Genomic DNA, 27,192 nt, shown 5'->3' with positions numbered 1-27,192 from the left:
TTGGAAGCCTTGAGGCTCCGATTGAGATTTAATTTTTTTCCGTTTGAGGCTTGACCTTTTTTTATTAGACTCTAGATTCGATATGAAACTTTGATTTAGATCAGCTTCAAATTTGGCTTTCAAACAATTCGTTCACAAATTGGCGCATACATTCGATTTCAAACGAACAGTTTTGACCATTGTATCGATTTTAAACTCAATTTTAGCATCGAATCAAACTCAACTTTGACTCAAACTTCTAGTCTGACTTCTTGCCTCAACTACCGAATCGTCTTTATCCGTTTTGGCTTTGGAATTGAGTCGAAAATGTCCATCGACTTCACTTTTAACTTGAAACTCGACACTCAAATTTATCTCTTTTCCATTCGCTTTCCAAAAAGCTAGGTCTTCAGTTTCGGGGCCGGCGGTGCAATTGAAATGACTGTCTGTCGCGTCAGTGGCTGTATTTTAATTTGGTCCAAACGAATTCATTTCGATTTGAATGATGGAAACGCAGCTTCTATGAGCATGTCTTAACAAAAAGGAAGGCATCAATCCATCTCATTGTTGGTTGGCTGTGTTATCTCTCTCTCTCTCTATCTTGTTGTATTTTCGACATTAATTTTCATTCTCTCATTGACTGGTTCTGAATGGCATGTGAACCGAATCGTTGAGTTCCGAATAAAAAGACAACATACCAAATAAATTGGCCTGTGTGTGCATCGACGCACTTTGAATGAGGCACGAAAAAACCACCGAAAAAAAAACTAACAGCAGCAGTGTTTGACCAACAAAAGAGAGACGAAGAGAGGTAGAAGAATCGACAATGAGCAGCAAACCTTCGATTATGGTCATATAACAATATTTACACAACTAAACGGGCTCTAACAAGCAGACACCGAACAACAACGAAAAAACACACAACACAAAATCGGAACAAGTTTCGTCGTTTTTCTCTTATTCTTTATTCGGCTGTTGCACACACGAAATGTGCTTATAAAATATCTAACCAATTATCGAAACACACACAGGGCAGCGAGAGAGCGAAAAAAACCCTATCATCAAGTTAATATGATTCCTCGTCACACACCAAAAAGAAGACGTTTATCGTTTGCTTTTTTTTCGGGCGATAACACATTCGACAGTGCACACCGCGCGTATGTTCGGCTGCACTTCGGTGGAAGTATTTGTGTGTGCGCAATGCACAATCACAAGGAAACTTTAAAACAAAAACAAAAAAACATCAACCGAAAAAAAACGATTAGAAATCCCCGCAATCGATTTACTTTCTTCGGAATCCAAACAGACACGAATAAAGATGCACAGAACGAGAGAAAGAAGGAGAGAAAAAAACACATAAAAATAAAGTGAATCGGGCGTGTAAGCATGATAATTTTCGTTTTGTATCTTTTGAACTGATTACGTTTTTATTTTAGCCCGAATTAGCCATGACCACACGCGCAGCCAACTGCCCAAGACACGACGAAGATAATTTGCTAGTTTTCATGCAGTAACGAGATCGCTTTTACTCGTTTCAATTTAAGAGAATATGACGTTGCACTCCTGATGCCGTTTTCTTGGCTGCGAAAGAGAGAGAGAGAGAAGCAGAGATGGAGAGACAGAAAAGGAGAGGCTGAGAAAGAGTGAGATGATTCTTCCTCTGTGTTTGATATTGCATTCCTCTTCGGCTGTGTCTTTTTCACTCATATTTTATCTTTTCACTCGTTTCTCCATAAGAGAGGGAATTTCTGCTTCCTTCTCAGCCTTTCAAGAACAGAATTCTTTTCCGTACCGATGCAATCCTTCTCACTTTCATATCGGCCATACCAATATTCCAATATGAGCCATTTCAAATCTTCTCTCTCTGTTCCTCTATCAAAATGAAGTAATAAATGGGATTTGTGCGCAAAAGCGAAGTGCAAGCGCCACCATGCCAAGATGAATTAATATACAAATTCGAGTAATATTGAAGAAGAAGGAACCTCGTGCTTCAACCGTATAACATGGCTTACTGAACAGACTGTTGAGAGAGAGAGTATATGTGTGTATGTTTCGACTGAACACGTCTCGATTTACATATAAAACGAAATATGGAAATAGACACATTCTTGCAAATGCAAATTGGTGAGGCGAAGGCAAAATCGGTCGACTTATCAACACGTTTAGTGTGGTTGATGTTGCTGCTACTACGACGGCGACCGCTGTTGCTAGAAGCACGCAAGTATCAAAATAAACAAAACCATGATGAAATACGTGCACTTCATTATGCGAATCAAATGGCTCAGGCAACACAACGTGTCTGCAACGGGCACCAACAATGCCGATGATTACATAAATATAGGCTTCGCATTTGATATAGACTCCCATTTATTATCGTCATCAATTTTCACGTCTTTCTTTCGCGCTAAACTCGCGAAGACAGCAGAAAAAACACATACATAATGGCCAATTGTCTTTCAAATCCTTTTACAGTGGCTCAAAACACTTCGATAAATACACCAACTGTTGGAATTTTTTTTGGAATTTCGCCATTCGGGGCGAAGCGATTTTGAATATGATTCATCTTTTTTTGACTAAAGAACTAGTGTTTTCGTTACGAGTGCCTTATCGATCATTTTCATCTTCAAAAGTTGTACGATCTTCAATGATTCGTCGTCTTATCACTACAACAAGACTCTAACGTTAAGATTCTTTCATACACGTTTATTCTTTTATTTTACTCTCGTATTTTGTTCTGATTACGTTGTCAATTGCATTAGACGCAATAATCACTATTTACGTTCATGGGTCGTGGCGGAAAAAAAAGAGCGTCGATATTTCAAAGGCAATAATAATTCGTTTGGCTGACACGTTAACACTTGATTGTTGGGTTTGTTTTGGTTTTCTTGTAGTCCGGCATTCCGAAACTATCAAACGAAACGCGAGTCGCAGATAACCCCTGAGCGCATGGGAAGTGCTTCAAATGACCCCGATTACGATCCTCTCGCTTAGTCGGTTTTATTGCATTTGAATTTTTTTTTCTTCAAAAACTCACTCTCTCGCGAGCCCAAGTCATAGTTCTCGCTGTTTTCTCAAATAGTTGTTTTTTTTCTGCCAGTCCATCCGCTCACAACACACGCTACGATTACATAAAGTTTAGTATTTGTTTCAAATGGCGCGGCATTTCAAATTAGCATATTTATTTATTGGTAATAATAATCGGTTTTGGAAAATGAAAGGAAGCCGCCAATTCTTTGTGGCAATTAAAAGAGTCTTTTTGAGCAGCTAACAGCTGCTTGTTGTTCGGAATAAATATGCTCATAAGCGATAACATTATCGCATTTGAGTGATTTGGGTGTTTGTTTGAGAAAAAGTAGTTTTGCTTTTATTTTATTTCATTATTTTTATGATGAACTATTCGAACGAGTCAGTCGATCACACAAATCATTCGGGAAGTGACTATTTGTCGTCCGACCGATTTGAGAGCGGTCACAAAATCAAGTTTCACTTTTTTTTTTCTTCTGTTTTAATATGCATATAGTACCGATAACGCGAGTATTTTCATGTCGACAAATAATTACTCTGTGTGTCGGTCGGTCGGTCGCAATCGATTGAATCGTAATAAATGTTCATTCATAAATTGCTCGCGCGCACTAAAATAATACTAATCCATGATTTTTGAGAGTGCTTTCAAGTCGTTTATGAGCTGTAGAATTGTCTTCAATAAAACAAAATGAATAACATAACGAGGAGGAACGAAAAAAAAAACAACACACAACTAATCAGGCCGTGGGTAATATTTGTGATTAGTTCGATTAGTGTTTTGACGATGGGTGTTTGTACCCAGTCATATATACATAAACACATTCGCTGTGTTTGTTTTGCCTCTAATTATGTACAGGAGGGTTTGCGTGATCGCATATTGATTTATGGAGAGCCGATTGATGAACATGCTAATGTCCGTGCTAAATGCTGATTTTCAATCGCTTACCGCCGCCGCCGCCGCCATCGTCGCCATTCTCACATGCGGTGGTCTTTTGCTCGCGTTGTCCAGCCGTTGCATTTTTCTTTCTGTCATTTATTAAATTGTGAAAAATGTTTTCACCAAACTCGATTTTGTCTTGCTACACTCGGCAGACTTAACGAAACCGAAAACAAACAAAAAATTGAAGGAGAAAAAAACAATCAATTGCAATGCAGCCACCGAGGTGCAATTATGCAATTTTCCCTCCTGAAGTAGATAATTTCCGAATCGACGTTGGTGTTCAACGCTTTTTGAAAGAAAAAAAAATACAATCGACACCTCTTCGCCTCGACGCAGTACATGTGGAAGCGTGTGCGATTATCAACCATGCAAAACAACCATATTTCTTTTTTTTTCTGTCGCTGTTGTATGGCCGTTCATTTGGGTTCGGGCCCGGGATTCGCTAGTATATGTGACACAATCATATCAAACCGCATAGATTTCGATTCGTATGTAAATGCAGCAAAACGATGCACTTATCTTTAATAACACAGATTTTGAATGCTCGGTGTGGATGTTAAGTACTTAATGATTATATATCGTTCAGCCGAGTGAGAGCACTAGCCCGAACGAATCGAGATGCTATGAACCGTTTTCTGCATATGAATGTGTGTTTGTTTGCGATGCTGAGCACAACTTGAAAATTGTCACGTTGGCAATTATTATACATGGAATACGAACAAATGACGAGAAAAAAACACTAAACTAGCGATTTTGCCATTTGCAAACTGGCAAAAGGAAGCAATCAATTTTGCTCATTAGATTACCATTTGCTGTGTGTGCTCTCCATCAGCTCCCATTCAATGGAAATTAATTTAATTTTCTAAATTGCACGCTTGCAAATGACTTGATTAGATACTCTCCTTGGATGACTGGCTTATTTTCAACGAAAAAAAAGAGGCCCCACCATCTCGCACTAATTGGCAGCCACTGCCGTTTTCGGATCTATGTATTACATTGTTTAAACAAAACACACATCGTTTTGCGTGCTTAATTGCTCAATTTCACCAAATTATCCAAGTTATAATCGAGTTTTGCGAGACGAGATAAATACATATACGGCAGTATGGGACTGGGAACAAAAACACACAAACAAAATTCGCATAATTTTCGTGTTCTTACCTGTCAACTTCCGAAAAACAGCATTTTTCGTATGCAGTGTGGATGATAAAAAAAAAACGCAAAAACAAACACCAAATTTATTTACTGCGGTCTAATGTGGCGTTTCGGGTGAAAAGACAGGTGGTTCTAATTAACTGCATGCCCGATTTTAACCAATCGATATCGAAAATTATGACAGGTTTTGGCAACGGAAAGGGTTTCATTAATTTATTTTTTTCGAAGCAATTTAAACGCAATGAATTAGAACCAGCCAACGAAGTTACAGCCTTTCATATGAAGATGATCAGGAAAGGGGTTTTGTATCAAACAAATCCATTTTTCTTCATGAAAATTGCTCTCTTTATTTGAAGAAAATATGTTAAATGGTTGAATAATTTTCATTCATGGAAAATCATCAATTTCAATCTTAAATTCATCTTAATCTTCAGATTTCAATACAAAAAAAAAATGTCTTCATCAAATTCTAATCTAGCGAAGAGCGAAAAAAATGCTCATGCTTCGATTAAAAGTGCATTGTACAAATCGCTTTTGTTAGAAATTCGACAGCCGGCGCGAAATGTACGTCGCACAAAGTGAGAGTGTTGTGCATGAAAAGGTGTTTTGCTATGTATAGCTAAGAAGAAAAATAGCCATTGTATTTGGGTGCGATTATTTGTTAATGCCTTGTTGCACTTTTGTGTGTCTATTGCAATGGCTCTGTGCAGCGATGCATCTATTGTGTTATGCTACTCGGTGTGTGCTTGCTTTGCTCAGCACGGCTAATGTGTTAGTGTGTGTTATTTTTCCGCTTCACCACGTTTCTCTCGCTCGTTTCGTTTTTCGGGTGATTTTCTCGCTCTGATCTCATCTGTCGGTATGTCGGCACTTTTCGCGCGCATCTTGACGCACCACTTACAATTCATATATATAGCCGGTTGTGTCTATCACTCGCACATTGTGTTGATATGTGTTAAGTGAACGAGCGCGTTCGTGTTTTGTCTAACGCCTTGCCAATCTCTCTCTCTCTCTTCTGACTGTGTTACTGCCGCGCTGCACCACTAAAAATAGTGATGAATAATTTTCAGCTTGATAGAGAAACAAACAGCTCTCAATGAACACGTACAAAGCGCACGAATCATCCGTTTGCCAGCCATTGTTCGATGTTAATCTCGTAGCTTTTGGCTGTTCCGTCGACTTATCTAATACCAGTTTTGTGATGTCCCGCCAATTGTTCTCGAGACAAAATGCAATTTTCGAGCGAAATAACGAGAAAAAAAAATAGCAGCAGCAGTAACAAATCTCGGCTTGTTTCTCTTTTTGTTTTCATCGTTGACACTTTTTTGTGCTGCGCCGCATGTGCAACTGTGTGTTAAATGCGGGCATTCTGTGGCGGCGGCGGCGGTGACGCTGGTGTGAAAGGGAAGGAAGATGTCGGATTGCATCGCTTTATAGCATTTTTATGTCGTGTTCATGTCAGTTTTTTTTTTCCTCTCTCTCGCTTCATATTTATATATTTGGCATTGTGGCGACAACACAATTATGAGCAATATGATTTATGGCGGTGGCCCGTTTGAAAAATCACCGTCGCTCGCACATCGAAACCATGTTCGCGCAAAAGGCAAAAGTGTTTTTTTTTACAGAAGGGCACATATATTATAAAGAGACACACTTTGAATGCAGCAAAAAAACACAAAGCCAAATGAAAACATGCAGTGGCAAATTATTTTATTGAGAGCGAAATGAATGATCTCATCACTCACGACTCTCTTTTTTTTACTGTCGTGCCGAAGCAATGATAATTCTCCACCACTAAATCAAATTAGAATGCGTGCGATGCATATGCATGATAACAAATGAATCATTTGAAATGATAATCCTTTTCTTCAATGTGATTCTATTACCTTTTGATTTATGAATATCACTTCTTTTTTTTTGTTTCAACGTACACAAGTATGCGCACTCGAAATCGTTTTACCCGATTGGACCGTAATTGCAGATAATTCGTGCCAATGAAACCATTACGAAAACAATGCTGTCAAATGATTACTTGCACTTTGGAATATTCCACCCAATTTACAAATATTTACATTGTGTACATTGTAGAAATAAACTAGCTCATTGTTTTTTTTTTCTTCGCTTTGCTTTTTCTTCCATTTTATTCTTTCGTCGTACTCAAAACTAATCATGATATGTTCTGCTCTCTTTCCACAGGCAAATGTTCCCACAAATGAAGTTCCGCGTGTCCGGTCTCGATGCTAAAGCTAAATACATTTTATTACTAGACATTGTTGCAGCCGACGATTACCGCTATAAATTTCACAATAGGTAAACATCTATCAAACGTCATTAAACTATATTCACTTTCAAAAAACAAATGCCAGTATTTTTTTTTATTAACGTGCTATTTTTTCGAGGAAAATTAGTTGACGTTTTATTGAATTTTATGGAAACGTTTATGACTTTGAGTGAAGTTTAGAAAATGGCTAATGAAATTGTGTCTCGTTTTGAAGGAATTCGGCAAAATTCGAATGAAACGCGTTAAATTTTGTCAGTTTTTTTTAGTAAATTTCTTCAGTTTTTGATCGAATTTCGTGTTTGATTAAAATTTGTCAGTTTTCGAGCGAATTTCATTCAATTCATACGAAATCTGGCCAATTTGAATGAATTTCAATAACATTTGTGGGGAAAACCATCAAATTTGTATGAAATTTCATCACTTTCTGCTCATTTTGTGAGACTATTCAAGTAATTCAATCAAAATTTACTATATTCTTACCAAATTTTAGTTCCATTTAAAATTTGTCCAATCGAAAATAAGATTTTTGTGACATTTTCAATTTTTTCCATTGCAAAATTGTAAAATTCATCTGAAATTCGACTGAAAATTGATTCAAATCCACAAAAATTGACTAAACTTGAAACTTTTGAAATAAATTCTGAACGAAATGAAAACAAAAAATATATAAAATGACAATTTGCTTTGCGTTGCAGTCGGTGGATGGTGGCGGGTAAGGCTGATCCGGAGATGCCAAAACGAATGTACATTCATCCGGACAGTCCATCGACGGGTGAACAATGGATGCAAAAAGTCGTATCATTTCACAAACTCAAGCTAACTAACAATATAAGCGACAAACATGGATTTGTAAGTACTGTACGTTGTATCTTGTATGGCCCAAGATTTTTTTTCATTTATACTTTTTATAACAACAACTTTTTCAAATTGAACCTAATTTTATAAAACACTATATTTTACTATCAATCACTTAACCTAAAAAAAATCAGTGTAGACATACAATAAGAAAAACTAAGGTAAAGCAAGAAAATTTTTTGTAGTCTAAATGCAAGTTTGTAAGCAAATGATAAGTAAAGCACATGATTTGAATCTAACATTTAATGTTCTCAAATGGATATGAAAAGAGAGAAGAAAGAAAAAAACGCCGATTTCAAATGGTGTGTTGATATAAAAACAGCGACATTTAAAAGCGATCCCACGATCGAGAAGTGAGTGTTTTGATTGAATCGAATAGTTTGTATGGAGAGAGAGAAAGACGCATTTCGCGAAACAGGTTTCTTTTTATATCGGCCGCGCGGATCAAATTTTAAGCAGCATGCGTTCGGTCTGGGGTTTTCTAGCTTAGTCTTTTTTTCTGGTATAAATTGAACGAGATTTTAAGCATTGATGTAATGAAATGCATGCTGTCAAAATCCATTTGTCGGTCGATGTGTTAATCACTATCGGCATCGTCGATTTTCTTCTTTTGTGCAGATTTTCGGGATTTAATAAAGATACGCACCGAAAAAAAGAAGAGACGAGCAAAGAGATTTTGTCGTTTTATTTTTATCGATGGGTCTTTGGTCGCGCTCTGCGAAATAAATCGACAGAAAAACATAATTTTACTTTTAACGCTCGGCCTATATAGAATGCAATATTGTTGGACGTGTCACGTTCATTGTAGAAATTAGTCGATTTTCGCCTGTTTCTCGCTTCCTCCTCTCGGGCCACAAATGTGCAAATGAAAGGAGAAACCACTTGAGAGCCGCAACGGCTCAACCCGGTTTCGTTTGAAGGCAGCGGGCGCGAGCGATAGATATAGAAAGAAAGAGAGAGTTCAGATGTCGATGTCGGCGTGAAAAAAATATAATCCGCGCGATGCCGTTCAACGTTGTTGTTGCTGCTGCTGCGGCTGCTGTTGCTGCATTCGGTGAATTTTGCTTTGTTCTTCCAGTTCGGTGACAAAAGCATGAATTTGCATTAAATTAGGTGTCACTCAAAAAAGCGACGTTGCGTTCACAACATACACACTGTGTGCTCTTGGCCTCCATTTATCTCTCTACATGCATCTGCATGCGTGCATTACATATCCATCTTTAATTTTTTTTTTCATCGACGATTCGCTGCGGTGCGACTACATTTTGTGTCTGTCGACAGTCGCTAATTCCAATGGACATTCAACCGAGGTTTTCAATTTCAGACGAAAATTTTCGAGACCCAGCCAACGACAATCTCAAGAATAAAACGGACAAAGACCAAGAGAGAGAGAGAGAGAGAGAGAGAGCGCCGATTCAAATTTCGAACCGCTGCGATGAATTTTGTCAAAGTTTGAAATTTCATTTCGAATCAAATGCGCATCGGCGCGCATAAAATAAACCGTGCATTTCAGTGGCGTCTCGCGTATTGAAAACCAGCATGTTTACTGCTGAGAGATGAAGAAAATACCGGCCCTTATCTTCGTTCGGCATCGATACCGAACACAAAAAAAAATTTATATATATCGATCAAAATCTTGATGCAGACACATTCGCCTGGGAATGCGCCAGTGAAAGCAATCATATTCGGCTGAGTCTCTCTTTTTATAGGCAACATTAAAACAATCCAACAGTTGACATCAATGATATATTACCAATAAAACGATTTTGGATACACAACAGGCTAAACACCAATTTCAAATGCACGGTGCGAACAAAACGATTTTCAGTTTTTGAAGAATGAAAAGAAGAAAAAAACAACCGAACGCGACGTGTCTGTGAGACACCCGAACTAACGAAACAGAAAAATTAATAAATTAGACGGGTAAATGAGCGCATGAGAGATGGTTAGTGTGTGTTTTGGGCGTGAGACAGAACACACTGATCGTGATGATTTTTTGTTTATAGCCTGTTTTTGTCTTCATTTGTTGGTTTTTTTTTCTTCTCGGACTGTCGAAGCGGGCTTTGGAGACTCCTTTCTTCATTTCGTTTGTAGTTTTTCTGTTGCTGTTCTTTATTCTGTCGCAGCTTCGGAGTGAAGTTCTCACCATGGCGAATATAGATTCATTATAATGATTTCTTCAAATCGTTTAAAAAAAATCATTATGAACGAAGAAAAATTGGCGATTTGATTATATCAGCAAATGGCACTTTTTCCAGCCAAAACCACCGAAAATGGTCAAAAGAAACATTAGAACTAATATTTGGCTTTATCTATTCCAACTCAATATCTTGATTCTTTTTTTCCGACTCTAACCCAATATACTCTTATCTACTCAAAAAGATCCTATCATTTTTGCAGTTACAAATTTTAACGTGGGCACACAATGAAATTGATCGTTTTGTGTGTAGATAGTGATCGAAATGAGTCTCTGATTACCCCTTGAATGACAAAAACCAGAGCAAATGCTTGAGAAAAGAGAAAACGGCGAAAAGAAGAAAAGAAAATGTAGAGTGGTTTTAATAGTGAACCTCAAAAACATCTTCATAAATCTCGGTGTTCGGTTCGGGTATATGGACAAAGGAAAAAAAAATTGGTTTGTGATAAAAATCTATTGCTATTTTTGGTGCATATCTTGTTGTTGTTGCTGTTGTGCGTTTAACAAATATTTTCGGTGCGTTAGCTTTTGTGTTTGTTCGCCTCTTCGGTGTCTATTTAATAACTTGGCTTCTGCTGACTAGCCCAAAATTGGTATTAGATTCCTTTTTTTTCTTCTCTGGCCGAACAAAAGAGAGCGCAGCCGTTTGCTTTGATCCGAAGGATTAATACGAGCGATACTTTTCTTCATTGTCTTTCGCTCCGTTCAGTTTCATATGTTTTTCGACCTATATTAAGACATTGTGAAAGAGCACTCGACTTTAAAATCCCATCATGTAACTGCTTTGTGCAGGCAACACAGTGGCTTTAATTTCAATACAATACCAACAGATATGAAATCTTTTCGACAAGAGGCCTACCGTTTAACAGACAATGGCCTAGAATCTACTCAAAGAGACGAAAACGAAAAGCAAAGAAGAAACGACAAAGAAGAGCGCCGGTATTAATGTGTATGTGTATGTGTATTTTGAAAAATGAGTGCCAATTTGAAACACAGACAAGGATTAGACTCATTTGAGGATAAATTTTTTTTCCTTTCTTTTGGTGGAATTAAGATGTTTTGAGCCAAAACGAATGAACCAAATTACATGTATCATTTTAATTGAGTCTATGTTTTTGAGGTCGTTAATCGATAGCACGCACCTTTCAAGAGGGATGAAAATTGTTTTGGAGAGAAATTACATATTTGGACTTTAGTTTTAGTTTCAGTTTTTAGTGCACTGAATTTCGTTGATGAATTTCATTGAAATTCTTCAAGAAATACGTAGACTACTCTTATTACCAATCGTTAGATTCTCTTAATGTCTCGAAATTTGTTGTCTTAACTCACGTTTCAAAATTCTTTTTTCCCGATTTCATTCAATCTGAATGAATTATTTCTCCCATTCTCAAGAGCCGAGCACTCCAGTCCGATGACGTGGTCTTTCGATTACGTGTTCGAAATAAAACCATTCACAGTGCGATAACAAACGTTGAAAACGAGCGCGGTAATGAGTGTGATTGCCGTGCGCTAAGCCGAAAATTATACACATTGTTTAATGAAATGCGTGTATAATAGCCCGATTCTATTTATCATTTTAAATCCTTTGATTTCGTTGTCAAATGAATATTTAAAATTGATTAGTTCGGCTCGAGCGAGAAGTGGAAACAGAGAGAGAGAGAGAGCAAAAGAATGAGAGAGGCCCGTGTCCAGAAAACACATCATCGCATTCGTTTCGTGGCGTCGACAATTTTCCCATGATTTTGAATTGAACAAAAAAAAATTTCCGCTCTCTTTGTTTTCATTCACCATTCATAATTTTTTCTCGTTTCTTTTCTCCGTCCTCTATCGGCCACGCACTCTACCATTAAACCCTTGCCGATGCCAGCACTTAATTACTATTGTCATGTCGCGGAACAGACAAAAGACGAAAAAAAATGAAACCAGAAATGAAAACATTTAAATAAACGCGCCATGCAACGGGACCTTACAAATGTCCGGTAAATTACGTGGCCATTCATACGTCGAGTGGGCTTTAAATTCAATTTAATTTTTTCCTGTCTTCCTCTCTTTCTCTCTCGCAGTCTTTTTCTATTTGAATTTCTATCTGTTGATATTTTTTCTGGCTAGTTGACTATTCAAATGGGAACAAGTCGAGCGCCACTCAATAGATTTGTTGACTATTTTCAGTCAATCGTTCATTATTTTTAACTTTCCGATGAATTATTCTTGTGATTGCGTCCCATAACTTATGAGATGAAGCATTTCCCCCCACGTTTCGGCCAAAGGACACGTTTACCAATTATTTTTTTTACTCTCGATAAATTAAACGACGAATATGATCCGATCCTGGAACGAAAATTATACGCGTTTCGAAAGAGTGGAGTGAGGCGCCGATAAAATGCACAAACACAACATAAACCCGAACAAATATTTGGAAAATAATGGGGTGACTTTTTATTGAAACAACGAATTAAATCAGTTGATGACGTGGATTTTTTTTTTGTTTGGTTGAATAACTCTAGTGCAATTTTATAAATTGTGGAAGCAAGAGCACCTGGTGGAAACATTTAAACAGGTTCTGGACACGGCGCCTATAATTTTTGTGGCAAAAATTTGACTGCCAGTCGGCTACATGATCATTTTTGGAGAAAATTACACGGTTTTCGATGAAATTACTCGAAATTTGAATACTACCAGTAATTAAAAGTACCGTATTTTCAACTTATAACCTTCAATTTATTGTCGAAAATACCGAATTAAAACAGATATTAAAATTTTAAGTAAAAAATTATCGATAATTTGGAGATTACATGAGAAAATCGTAATTTTTAACAAGAAAAACTTTTTTCTTCCAAAAAGACTCATTTTTTTCTTAAAAACTCATTTTAATCTCGAAACATAGTCATTTGCTCCAATTTCAGAGGTTTTTTCTTTACAAAAATCACTGGTACCGAACAAAATGTATAAAAATCACAACAAACATAAAAATTACACGAAACTCATCGAAAAAGGTCATTTCTCGTAAATCGCGCTTACAATTGGTGGAATGCGTATGGTTAAGCTGTGAGCTCTCAATCAATCAATTGATAATCGGATCAATTTGTGTTGAACGAGTCCCATTAACATGGTTTTTCAACGGTTGACATTCAGTTGTTACTCGATTATATTTGTGTGTGTTTCGGGGGTGGCCTATAAAATGCCGACGGTAATTATGAAATTGGATTTCCGTTACCCAGTAGCCCATGCGGCTCACGAATCAGTCCATCATTCAAACATCGATTTGTTGACTGTGTGTTTTGCCCCGAAAAATGCCCGACCGGGGCCCATTTGTTGACTCTGTCAATCCGGTGTCAATTTTCAATTTTCATTGTTGATTCGATAAACAAAACACTCGATCCGTACGAAATACGAGGGAGCCGCTTCGCCGATAGAAAATATGCATCACAAATAAATATAAATAAAATCACGATTTAAATAAATGAACGAACGAAGAGAGAGAAAAATCGTATTTCAAAATTGGGTTCAAGACATTCAGAGTAAAACCCCTCAAGCAAATGCGTCGAAATTGATTTCATTTGTGAGTGACGCACATCTGACGAAAATCACACATTTAATGCGTTCGCACATTCAAATATTTATTGAAATCGAGACGATGCATAGCAAGGGAGGCGAGTGAGTGGGCGCGCGCGTAAGCGCACGCTCCTGCAAACACACATTCATTTCAATTGCTTGACATTCCATCCATTTGAAATCATCGACATGTTCCCGAGGAATTCGGGAAATTCACCATTTTACATGGAATGCGTTTCATTTATATAAATTTTTGTCCAAAAATGGAAAATGCCAGCGCGCCGAAGAAAAGTCACGGAATTTACGCTGTTTTGACGCGAATTCTTTGCATAAATTATTATTATCTGTTTTAATGAAAATAAAACAAAAAAAACGAATGATTTTTTTATGATTTCAATTTTATTGTCATACTTAGGTTTTTATGAAGATGGTATTTATCGTTCTTTATTTTTCGTTCATAAAAATAAAAGCGGTGAGAAGTTCGTTGAAAATTGATTTCAAGTGTAAAAAAAAAATTGGTTTGAGTGAAAGTAACAAGGCAAAAAAAGAAGGAATTGTCATTTCGCGACATTAATTAGGCAAAGTGCATGTATTTTATGGTTTGAAATGGGCCATTTGGTAGCGAAACGAGCGCGTTTTTCTTGTTGATCGTGTGAAATTGGAGCCGACAAAATTCCACACTTTTAAGAAAATCAGCGACGATAAGATTACGTGCCGTGGCCATTTTAACACACGGTACACAAAACAAACGAACAAATACAGAAAATTGAAACGGGGCAAAACGGACGCAGCAGCGGCAACGGCACAGCAAAACGAAAACAAAAAAAAGAATAGAAAAACCATCGGCGAAGAGCGATGCGAATTGAAGTCGACCGAAGCGTGATATGCGTGTTTAATGTGTATAAAAGGTCGAAAACATCGCGTTTTATTTACGGAAAATACAAGCGCTGGTCACAAGCGGTCATGAATGGCATGCACAAACACAAATGGAATTGCGGTGTGGAAAAATCGCACGCTCAAAAACATCCACCAAAAATCCATCAGAAAGAAGAAAAAAAATGTGTATTTGTGTTGTATGTAGCGATAAAGAAAAGCGTCGGTCGTAGATTTTAACACACAAACCCGTTTTAATGGCCACTTTATAGTTCATTCACGAGACGTCGCCGTCGTTGTCGTTGTGCTTGTTGTTTTCGTTCGGTTATTTTCGTCCGTGTTGTTTTTTTGAATTGTAAAAGTGTCCATTTTCACTTCCGATTAGCGTATATTTTATCGCTGTGGCTTGATATCAAAATGGGCCGTTAGCTGGCACACCATTTTTCGGCCCAAAACCAGCCATTGGCCATGGCGCGCATATTTTTTAATTAGTATAAATAACAGGCATTGGGAAAAGTGTTTGCTTCTAATCCGATCGAAACTGGCTTTAAAGCTCCCCAATCCCAATCGCTCACCGGCTGTGAGGACTGTGCTGTGTGTAATGAATTGAATGAGTGTGCGTTTTATGTGTGGTGTAAAGATTGTACACGCGTCGCGATAAGCAAGTGAGAGTTCGAGTGCGAGTTAGGCTAAAGGGTGTGCAAAACGCAAATGTATGACCAGAAGGAATGAAAAATCCCGTTTGGCACTCCGCCTTTCCGTCCCTCGCCACCTCGCGCATTCATTTACACGTACAGTTTCAACGTCACTTTTCACCGTCATCGATCAATAATAATAATCATTCGCATTAGAACACGCGTTTTATTCCATGTTCCATTTGCTCATTTCATGTTCATTTTCACTGAGGGCTCACATATGTGCCTCTCGAACTAATGCCTTGCTGATGCAACCCGCACCATTAATTTTCACATTTGAACGCAACAATTTACGACGGTTTTTCGTCATTTTCGACCTTAGAAAATCGGCCGGTGTAATAAATTTTGAGGAGCGCTAAAACACCAACCACCACCACATCGATGCGTGCGTGTGGCGGTGTTGAAAATGGGCGAATGCGCGGCCCAGAACAGAATAATTAAAATTGACGACGACAACACAACCACATAATTAATGGCCCGTTGACTTTGTTACTTTCGTGAAACCACACGGCTTGTTTTCGCACAAGATTTATGGGCTCGTACAGTGGAAATTGTGTTGGCGGATGGTGTGTGTGTGTGGTTTTTCTTAGTCGATGTTAAATTTGGGCTAGAAAATCGAATTTTTCACATGAACTAAACGATAATTCGAAGCTAGTAGCTTCAAGCTACCCCCAAACTCCAAAAATAGCAGCCAAATGTACAATTGAAGCCAATAAATAGCCGTAATTCAATTTACTGTAGTTGGTCTATTCTCAATGGATCCGTTCATGCCCTTTACAACTTAATCGTCTTTTGTTGCTAAGACATCAAAAGGCTCTATCTGCCTCTTTCTCGCCATTCAATGGAATCAAATTCGTGCGACACAACGAAAATGGCAAACAATTTCTACTCTCTTGCACATAACGACAGTAAAAGAAGAGAGAAAAAAATTGCTCCGCCTAAATCCGATGCTTGTGTGTATTTGCTTGCATCGTGTCGTTTCTTGTGGTTTTATTTCCTTCAAACTGCGAACGAAATAAAGCGGAAAAAAAGAGAAAAACCTGAAATGCAAATGCAATGAAATAGAATATGGTTTTCGGTTCGTGAAGTACAATGCAAATCATTTGTTGGGATTTTGTTCTGTAGCCAGCGAGGTACATACAGATTGTGCGACGTTGAAAAAAACAGACACACACAAATTTGTGCATGTTCGTTGTTTTGATTTGTTATCGGATTTTCTTGGTCTCGGCGCGGTCGCGCGCTCTCACTCACGCTCTTTGTCTCTCCTGTCTTTCGGCTGTACCCATGGTACATATCGGAAATGGTCATCAATTTTTCCTAATTTACATCGAAATAAATAAATGAGAGTTGTAAAACGAGTTGTTCGAGCTCTATCTCGGTGGCGTCGTTGCGACCGCAACCTCAACACATGAGAGAATGTGTAGAGTGAACGTGAAGAGGAAAAAAAAAACTAAAACAAATGTGTGCCGACGAATCAAAGGCGATAAAATGAAACACGATTTCGATGCAAGCAGATTTTCGCCGACAGCATGCAGCGCCACACACACACATGAATACATGCGACGACGATGACAAAGAATCGTGAAATTCTATGAAAATGGCATCGTGAACAAAAGGCAGCAGCGAGTTGTTGCTGCTGCTGCTGTGGTTTTCGTACGCATTTGCAATGCAAAGGGTGTGGCGGCACTTCACGCGAATGCAATTAACTTGTGCACTTGTTCGTCTCTAACAAAAAGAAGACGAACGGAGTACAGAGAGGGAGAGAGAGAGAAAAACACACAACCGTATGTGTGTGTGTGAGTGAGTGTGTGCGAAAAATACCCGAAAAGCGAGCAATTTCATTGGATTTTACCGTGGAATGGCCGCAGTAATTAAAAACCGACAACTGAACGCGCCGACATAAAATGTAATTCAGGTCTGTCTGAACACAATGGCGATCGCGCGGCATGGAGTACGCGCGGAACCCTTAAAGGGCTTCCGAAATTTATTTTCAAACATTAGGCATTTTTGCAAATGGCTTTTCTACGTATAAAATGCACTTTTCGAATCGGTTCATCGTCACTTTGGCGGCCAAGCCAATGTGTTCGAAGAAAGAGAGAGAGAGAGAGAGAAGAGTGTTGGGTTCGCGTGCATGTGCAGTTTTCCATTTTGTAGCCATCACTCATGGTTCGAACAACACACAAAAAGGAAGAATAGAGTACACAAAACGCATTTTAAAATTGCCTATAACACATATTGTGTCTTGAGCGCGTCCCCTTTCGCCCATGAATATTTTAGCGAACGAGAAAAGGGTTCCATTTCCTTTTTCTGCCGAAGAAAGAGGTGCACGAAGTCGAATGGCTCATAAAATATGTACTCGAAATGGTGAATAGAAAAGAGAGAAGAAAAACCGAGCTCTCACTCAGAGAGTAAAGGGGGAAAGAGAAGAAAGTTTCATTGAAATGCATGTAGTCTCAGATCAGAGAGAAACGCTCTATGGACGTTATGGTAGTACAGGGTTTTTTCTGTGTTAATTTTGAAGCTATACTTCCATTTCGGATCTTATTGAGTGAGCACGCACTCGGCCGCTTTCAAACGGCCCAAGATCACGAACATCCCGTCACTCGCGGTTCAAATCGTTCGAACCAATCGCATTGCACGCAGGGTGTGTTTAATCATGTGCTATTATGACGATTTTGCCATATTTTTTCTTCTTCTTCTTCACCCACACTATCGTAGTACACACGTTGCGTGATAGCAACTCTTGAAAGCAAAAACAACAGTAACAGCAACGATAGCCTGCCATATCACTTTTACGGTGTTATTTTAACACTCAAAGACAAAGTAGCTAATAATTATTATTATTCTATGTGCTATTCAACCCGTCGCTCACAAAACCAACCCAAGCGTTCATGGATTTTGACATCGACATTTAAACCGTTTTGCCGTCTCTTTTCGTTTTTTCCAGTGTATTCGTTCTCGTTTCGATTCACCAATTTCCACTTCTCTTTTTCGAGCATTTAGCGCTTCATTTTGCCGTACATTCGGTGTTCCGATTCGGTTTCATTCTTCGTTTTGGCAGATTTCCTTTTCATTTTCGAGACCATTTTGACATGGACTTCTCTTTTCCTCCTTTTCCGGCCTAAGCCCATCTCATCCGAACTATTTATTCCAAACCACAACTGACTTAGATAAGAACTGAAATGGAGTGTTGAAAGAGATCAAAGACACTGATTATCGAATTTGAATGCAAAGTATGGAAATAATTGATGTGTTTATACGAAAAAGAGTAGCTCTGCTTTTCTGACAATGCAAAACACTGTTCGAGACTTGGCATCAGTCTCACTCTCTATCTTTTTCGTCCCTTTCCAAAAAGCGAAGCGAAGAGAAAATTCGGTTAATCCGTTGAGTGTTTTAAGCTCTTTAGATGAATTCAAAGCGGCTGTGTTCATTGTTGATGAAAGTGATATACGAAAATACCCTCGATTTAAACAATCATTTTGAATCCTCTGACTGGAGAAGAATACATATACAGATAAACCGCAAACGAAACGATCCACTTGAGAAAATCCATAAATAATTTATTAATTCCGGCTAATTGGCCCACTTCACCGCATTCGATACAGTTTCATTGTCGTATTTGCGAGAAATAACAGGACCCGTTCCCTCGTTTCCGTAATTCATCACAAAAAGAGAGGAGTTGTCACACATTTTTACCACGCGGCCGGTGACAAATTGAAGACCAAAACCACACAGAAAACAATAAATTGTCAGCTAAGTAATTGAAACACTTTTCAAAATCCGGTTGTGAATGCGAACCAACGTTTCGCACACAGTTCACAAGGTGGCCGAATTTATGCGCTCATTACCGAAAAAAGTCTTTGTGCTCAAAAGAAAGACAAAGGCGGTTAGTAAATCCTCGACTAAGTGCCTTTTAATTGGCTGCTATTCAAAAATGGCATTTGCATCTATTAATTTCAAGTGTTCTCAATTCTCTATTCGGTGTGCGCGCTCGTTACTTTTGTCTTCAATCATTCGCCTTTTAACACGAGGATTCCTTTTTTGTTGGTTGCTTCCCTTTGAAGGTGAATATTTTCTGTGGAAGAAAAAATAGTTTTTTTTATGCTTCAATTGCTTGACATGTTTTTTTTTCGGTCATAAAAATGATGTTTTTAAAAATTTAAAGCAGTCCATGGCTTGACTAAGTCTCGTTCATCTATTGATTTAATTGATTTGTTCCCTTCGATGTTAATTGGCTCATCAATTTAGTTCAATTTACTTTTCCATGACAAAAAAAAAACAGAGAAACAAAACGTTACTACAGCGGCGCTACAAAATTAAGACCATGTTCTTCTGTTTCGCTTTATCAATCACCCGTTTTGCTGCTGCTGCTTTTTGTCTTCGTTCAAGCTGACACTCATTGTTACTCTCCACTTCGATGCTTCGATCACTTGATTCGATTCCAAATACGTCGACTCGAATTAAAGCAATTAAAATCTATTTTTAATATCGGTTCAATCGGATTTTTTTTTTGTTTGCTTCGGTTCGGTTCGAATTCGTATCGTGTCATTGCTGATTAATTGTGTGTTCAATGTGGTGATGGACATTGGACGATTTGGATCAAGTGGCGCATATTCAAACTATTAACTAATCAAAGTTTAACCCAATTCATTCGAATCGACCGATTCGTGCCAACGAATAGAAAAATTAGCAGCTAGTGTTTCAATCGAATGGACTTTCGAACCCGAACGGAACCGAGAACATGACATGAAAAAAAAAATTTAACGCAGATATAAAAATTTCAAAATTCATTTCGTCGACGGTGCGACGAAGCGTAAATGAGAGTTCGGGGCACGAACAACTCAACACTCAAACTATTCGCTTCACTTATTTAGATGAATAAAGGATGGCACCGCTACAAATTGCTCGGGGACCGAAGGGATTTTATATATATCAAATGGATCGGGTTTCACAATTTTTATTCCTTCTTTCTCACTCTCCTGCTCGCTCTATTTATCTGTGTTTTGTTGTTTATTAAAATTACAAATGTTTTTCGAGTCCCCAGATTTCCGAGCCAATTTCCAAAGCAACTTTCAATTCGATGAGAAGAAGTTTTATTTGCAAAATGCTTATTTCTTTCGAGAATGAAAATAGACAAACGGACGACGATAGTTAGAAAACATACCGTTCCGTTCTCATCTTCGAAGACCCTTTGCGCGCGCCGGTGCGTGTGTATGTGTTTATGTGAGCAGGCATAAGTTATGCAGACCAATGAATCATATCAAAGCAAACTTATTCTTTGGGATCATTTTAATGAGATAGGTGTAACTACACACATCCCCTTGAAGATGCACGGGTTGCACGACCATTTATGGATCGAATTGATTGGCCGACGTCAAACAAGATTGAAAATTCTCAACAGTTTCGAGTCGAATGGAGAGTTTCAGTGGTTAAGGTTCCTTAATAAGGAAGAATTTTATATGATTCACCCCAAGATAATTGGCCAATTTCAACGGAATTCGTTCAATTTCAAGCATCTATTTTTAGAAATAGAAGACGTTTTCGGTCATTTTCACACATATTGACTCAATTTGACTCATTTCTGATCCTTTTTGTTCATTGAAAATCATTTTAAATTGAAATTTCAAAAATTTCCAACATTTTTGGAAGATTTCTAGCCACTTTTGAATACTTTTAGCTGTTATATGGATTTAAAACATCAAAATTTTCTCGAAAATAGCACAAAAATTCAAAAACAATGCAAGTTCAAATCTCCTCGGGGTTTGAAATATTATTCACTACCAAAATTAAAGTTGAAGCTTCAAAAGACGCTCAAATAAACTAAAACTGTCCAACAAAAAAAAACTAATTAATTTTCAGCTTGGCAATCACAAACTGTGAAAATGAGCGATTGTGAAACAATTTTTTGATTTGTGGAATGTTCCGTTTGGCCATTTTGAATCTGCGGCACGTCGAAAATTGTGATCTGGGTATCAAAATTCGTGATGTCGCACGATAAAAATCTAACAAGAGTTGCATTTCCACCGGCTGCTTTTTCTCTGTATTGAAAAATATGTTCGCTCATTCGTTGGTCGATGGTAATTTTTGGTTGATGGGTCATATAATTTGGTTGTCGCCATCGCGAACAGCATTTTCTATGGACATGTGTGTGTGTGTGTGTGTGTGTTGGTTGAGAGCGACAAATGCAAAGTATGTGGCATCCAAGCGATCACGAAGCCAAAGCCAAATACCAAAAATTGTTGCATTTATTCTTATTAATATAATATTTTTGTTGAAATATTCAACAGCGGCGCAAGTGAACAAGAGCAAGGTAGAGTGCGCGAGAGCAAGAGAGACAGAAACAAATGATGATAAGACTAAGAAAGGTCTTCTTCGTCGGCAAACGACGTCAAATTGAAAATGCAAGAAATATATTCATATACGTTCGTTCGTTGCCTGCTTCTTCTTCGGCTGCATATTTCGTTGTTGGTCGTGTATAAAAATTGTAATAAGTGGCGCCAAGGAATACGCGCGCGCTTATTTCAGAATCATCGTTCTATCTTCTTTCGTCATGATCAACGTTGGCATTGCCGCCACCGTCGTCACTGTGGCCGCGTGTTCTTCCACTTTGCCTGCTTTTTTTCATCTTTCTTTTTCGCTCTCTCTCTCTCTCTCTCTCTCTCTCTCTCTCTCTCTCTCTCTCTTGTTCCATCGTTTCGTGCGCGTTTTTTCGGTTCTCATTGTTTCAGTATTTCGTTGTTGTTAGTTGAGTTTTTTTTCTCGTTCTTTTGCTTATTTCGTTATAAAAATATTTTTGCTTCGTTTTCTTTCGGTCCGACAACAAAATGTTCTGCTGCTTTTGTTTGTTTTTCCCTCGTTTCATCTCTCGAACGAGCGCGCGCCTTCACTTGTGCGCTCTCCGGCCCTTTTTTGGATTTCACCATACAATTTTTAATGTTCCGTTTTAATGTTATCCATCGATCATCTCATCGTTTTCTCTCTCTCTGCTTTCGGAACGGCGCACTGTGGTCCGTTTTTGCTGTTGGTATGTTGCGCTGTCTGTTCGAACGACTTTTGGCAACAATTTGGTTTTTGTTCCTGATCTTGTTTACAATGAAAGTGATCGGAAAATCGTTCGACAAAATATAAATGGCCATTTTTATTTGGCGCAACAGTGAAAAATCCATTTCAACCAGCCACAATGTGATACAATGTTTTTGTCTTCGTTGTGGTTGTTGTTTTTATACGAGTGGCGCATTTAATTGAACCATATTTTTTATTTCGCCATTGGAACAAAAACGTTAACGCCTCGCTTTCGTCGCTTTTAATCAGACCACAATTTTTTTTCTGTTGGTGCTCATGGAAAATGGAAATTGCACAGAGCTCCACTACTAAATCAACACACCGAGAGGTAATGACACTGGTTTGGTTTTGTGTTGTGTTGTTTTTACACCATTCGACTACATTCTCATCGCACAATCGATCAAATTTTCTCTTGTTCTCACTCGCCCAATAGATGTGTTATTATTTTGGCTTCGGGCCACTTTCTTTATTAGCATTTCGTAATTGAGTTTTATTGTACGCACACACATACAATGCGTTCCCACTTCGCTTCATGGTTCAGTAATTATTGCTTCGAACCAAAAAAAAAATGTTTCGCTTCTTTCGAACTTGTTTCGAGACGCATTTGCATAGGAATTTTCGGTCAAACATGACATTCAACCAGAAATCTAGCTAAATCACACGAAACACACGCGAAAATGACACATTTCGACGAGTTAATCACACTTAACAACCATTTAATGCAACTTTTAAGCCGAATGTTTTCGGTTGAAGGTTTATTTTATGTCAAAAATGGATGAGAAATGGGAAAAGATCAGAAAACAGATGGAAAATAAGCAAAATGATTGAATCTTGAAGAGAATTATGGAGATTTCGAATAAAAAACGTTAAATGGCTGAGATTTTGGGGGCAAGAAATTGAAATTTCAACAAAACTTGATGAATTTATGGGGGAAAACATAAAAAACATAAACAAAACAACGATTGGTTTGGGGGGAAAAACTGCTGATATCGGAAAAAACATGGGCTATCCCAGAACTTCCGCGTTTGCTATCGAAGTTTCCTCTGTAATTCGATCTAATTTCCCTCCAACCAAAAATGGTTAATTTCCATCATTTCTAACGAGCCAATTTGTGAATCAATGTGAGAATCAAGAATACTTCATCAGTAGTCCTCAATTCTAATGCGGAAATTGAGCCATTTCCACAACAATCGTGTTAATTTCACAATGGAAGAACCACTCATCGTTGCTCATCAATTCTAATAATGTTATCTATGCAACGAATATGTAAATGAGGTTTGATTCGAATAAATGAATGAAGTAAAGTGAATCAACAGCAGTAGCAGCAGTGTTGCAAATGACATGACTTTTCGAAAGTAATTTCCATCATCGAAATCAATGTTCATCACAAATGGTGCACTTAGTGTGTGTGCGCGCTCTGTGGTCGACGAACAACCGAGCGAGAACACGAATACTAAGTGAGTAATGTAATTGGATTGGATCGAATCGTTAATCGTGGGTCCCGGTGCGCGTGAAACGAACGAAAAACAGAAACACCATCGGTCGAATGAGAGAGGACGCGGTGCAAAGCAAAGCAAAGCACAAGAGCAGAGACCACCCCTTACATCTTACTTCTTTTAATTTATTGGCAATAGTGTTTTTTGTGCGGCGCGGCAAAACTAGATGCGAAAATTGTTCGGCCGTGTTGTTATACATATTCTTGTTCTTTGGTGTTTTCGGAGGGGGCATTTGATGACCGATCAATTCGAAGCACTTGGTGTTTTGTGTATGTGTTTTTTTTTCGTTCGTTTTTGCCTAGCTCCCAAAACCTGTATCTTATTCATATTAATAAAGTAATTTATGTGATGTCGTTATTTTGATAATGACTTTTTGAAAACACACATTCACTCGCTGAGCGGAGCATCGGCGCAATCAACGTGAATCCAATCAATGCGCGCCTGACACGCCACGAATCGTGTTCGCTTTAAATGCTAGAGGCACACTCAAACGATGATTCTCATCTTTGTTGCTGTTGCTTCCTTCTTCGTCGCGTCGTTTTGGTTTGCATTGTGGGTGAGCCATCATCTCTCTCTTGATCATCATCATCGTTCGAACCTTTTCGCTGTTCTTTTTTTTCTTCCACCACTGAACTTCGTGCGCGAATTTATACTCACAAGAACAGAACATATTACACGTACAACAACAGAATATCAGCCATTTTTGATCCAAACCAAATGTCAACACTTTATTAAATTGATGCATAAATTATGGATTCCAATGACATTCGGCCATTTTCTGATCACTCACAAGAACGACTAATGCAGCTGCTTGTTGTTTGGCACAATTCCCCTTCTTATTCGAATACCCTCGGAAATCAAAGGGTTCCCTCTTTGGTTTATGTCGCAGATTCCTCTCTCTCTCTCTCTCTCTCTCTCTCTCTCTCTCTCTCTCGCTCTCTTTAAATGCATCACTTTAATGGAATGAATACAAAAAAAAAAATACATACATACAGCTCGACATATTGTTTCGATCGAAAACACCGATAAACATACATTATCTAGGGACACACACGAATATGCCCGCAAGGAATTTCCATCCGATTGAAATATTACACACACAGAGTGAGAGAGGGAACGAGTTCAATGGAAATCAAAACCAAAATAATGACAAAAATCCACACCGAATACCATTTCTTGCCGAACCGAATCAACCAATGCGAATAGTTTTAGCAAAATGCATCCGACTCACAGGCGCCAGTGTCTATTCAAAAACTAATACAAAAAAAACACGAACCAATACACATACACAACTCACATTTTTGTCGCCGCGTTTTTTCCTTCTCTGTCGGGAGCGGAGTGAATTGAAGTCGGAAACGGGGAAAAATGCGAAATGGAACATTGTTTCATACAAATAATGCAGCGCATCAAGTTTGATGGATGCAGCAACAGAAGTCGTATATTATTTTGTACATTTTTTGTACCGACAAAAAATATTTTTGTCGTAATTTAATTCTAGTCCAAAGTCAATAAATTTCGACTAAAATCAACAAGACGGGAATTGAAATCTTAAAAGATTTGCCGAAATGACCTACAAATAATCAAAGAAAAATGACTAAAAATCGGTGCAATTTGACAAAATAGTTTAATATCAACACAAAGTATGGCGAAATTCGTCATTTTCCACCATTACTGGTATATGGTCAAAGTGAGCTCATATTGCATTCCAGCGAAACAATGTTGATTTGTGGAGAATCTATTTCAAACACCGTTCGATTTCGGTCAAGTTCTGAAAATTCCTCGAAATGGCAACGAATGTTTTCGGATGAGTCAAACTCAAACCATTACGTTTTCGATGCAATCGGAATGTGTTTGAGTCGAGACGAATGGCGCGCAAAAATACCTACATCGATGCATAATCAAGTTGCATTGCGGTGCGAGAGATATTTGGTAAGGTCGCATGAATCTTATCACAAAATGAACAAATTTATTTACGGCTGGCCGTTAATGTGATAGGTGAACAACGTAACCCGCGCCATTCGGCGACGCAATTAACCGAATCAAACACAAACGAAAAGGCTAACAACGGCGAGAGACAGAGAGAGAAAACAAACAAACGAGCAGAACATTTCGATCGTTCTGAAAAATGCATACAGAAGAATCTTAATTGATTCGAAAAAAGCATCCAGAGCAACAGCAACCGCAGCAGCAGCAGCAGTTGAATTGATTTCGTTTGGATTTTTGAGCGAAAAGAATTTTGGAATGTAGTGTGTGTTGTGACGACAGTAGAGCGCTTATTAATGTTACCTAGTCCGGGCCGGGCCGTGTGAACGATGGAAGTCGCGCGGGAGCGCGTCTAGTTACAGTGGCATTTTGTCCATTTAATCAATTTTAGGCCTTGGGTCAATTAAAGCTCTAGTTCTATAAAGAATCAATCTTATCGAAAAGTCATTTGGAACATTTTTATTTTGTTTTTACGTGCTATTCGTTCCTTCCGTTCGTGATGCAGTTGTCGCTGCACACACAGACACAGACACAGACACACGAGAAACAGAAACATCACTAAAAACAAACAAACGCACACACGCATCACCATAAATACTTGGGTATGGAATAGCCGGTGTCACCCATTTATTATTTTATACAGTAGCTGACAGTTGTTATCTCTGGCAATTACCATTTTCGAATTTTATATTTATTTATTTTGTTTCTTGTTGTCGTTTTCTTCTATCTTCGTTTCGGTTGATCGCATTTATCGCTCGATGGCCATTCATTTTAAAAGTATCATCTTTCGGAATGGGTGCGCATCACGAAATGTGCAATTTCATGTGTTTCCCGCACAAACCGCAGCATTTTGTTTCGAATATGCCGAAAAAGAAAAATAAAGTCATGAATGCAGACCAAAATCGCAGATTAAACTCATAAAATAGAATTTATCTCCCGAAAATCCATGCATTTATTTGGTCACAACGAAATTTCGAATTGAATAAAATTAAACGTTGATTTGATTTTTATTCATTTTATTCGAATTTGATGCATTTAGCGGAGGAAAAATTGATTTCAATGCATTCAATCGAAATTGGATGCGATTTAACGCGGACGCG

The 27,192-nt window shown here is 38.2% G+C and overlaps 1 protein-coding gene across 2 annotated transcripts in view; it reads left to right on the top strand.

The window, feature by feature from the left end:
• Nucleotides 1–27,192, top strand: part of LOC129569859 (optomotor-blind protein) — a 69,764-nt gene that overhangs the window by 23,421 nt on the left and 19,151 nt on the right. Inside the window, exons 3-4 of one of the 2 annotated variants that reach the window (XM_055449047.1) lie at nt 7,295–7,408; nt 8,075–8,228. In XM_055449047.1, the coding sequence (XP_055305022.1) occupies nt 7,295–7,408; nt 8,075–8,228 (268 nt within the window). Of the gene's footprint in view, nt 1–7,294; nt 7,409–8,074; nt 8,238–27,192 lie in introns of both variants that reach the window. The other variant, XM_055449046.1, reaches the window with a different exon arrangement.

Source organism: Sitodiplosis mosellana, unplaced genomic scaffold, assembly GCF_009176505.1.
Source record: "Sitodiplosis mosellana isolate CC-2019 unplaced genomic scaffold, AAFC_SMos_1.0 Smas_scaffold_46, whole genome shotgun sequence".
NCBI lineage: Eukaryota > Metazoa > Arthropoda > Insecta > Diptera > Cecidomyiidae > Sitodiplosis > Sitodiplosis mosellana.
Note: the sequence above shows the minus strand (reverse complement) of the source record. Positions and strands in the feature narration are given on the sequence as shown.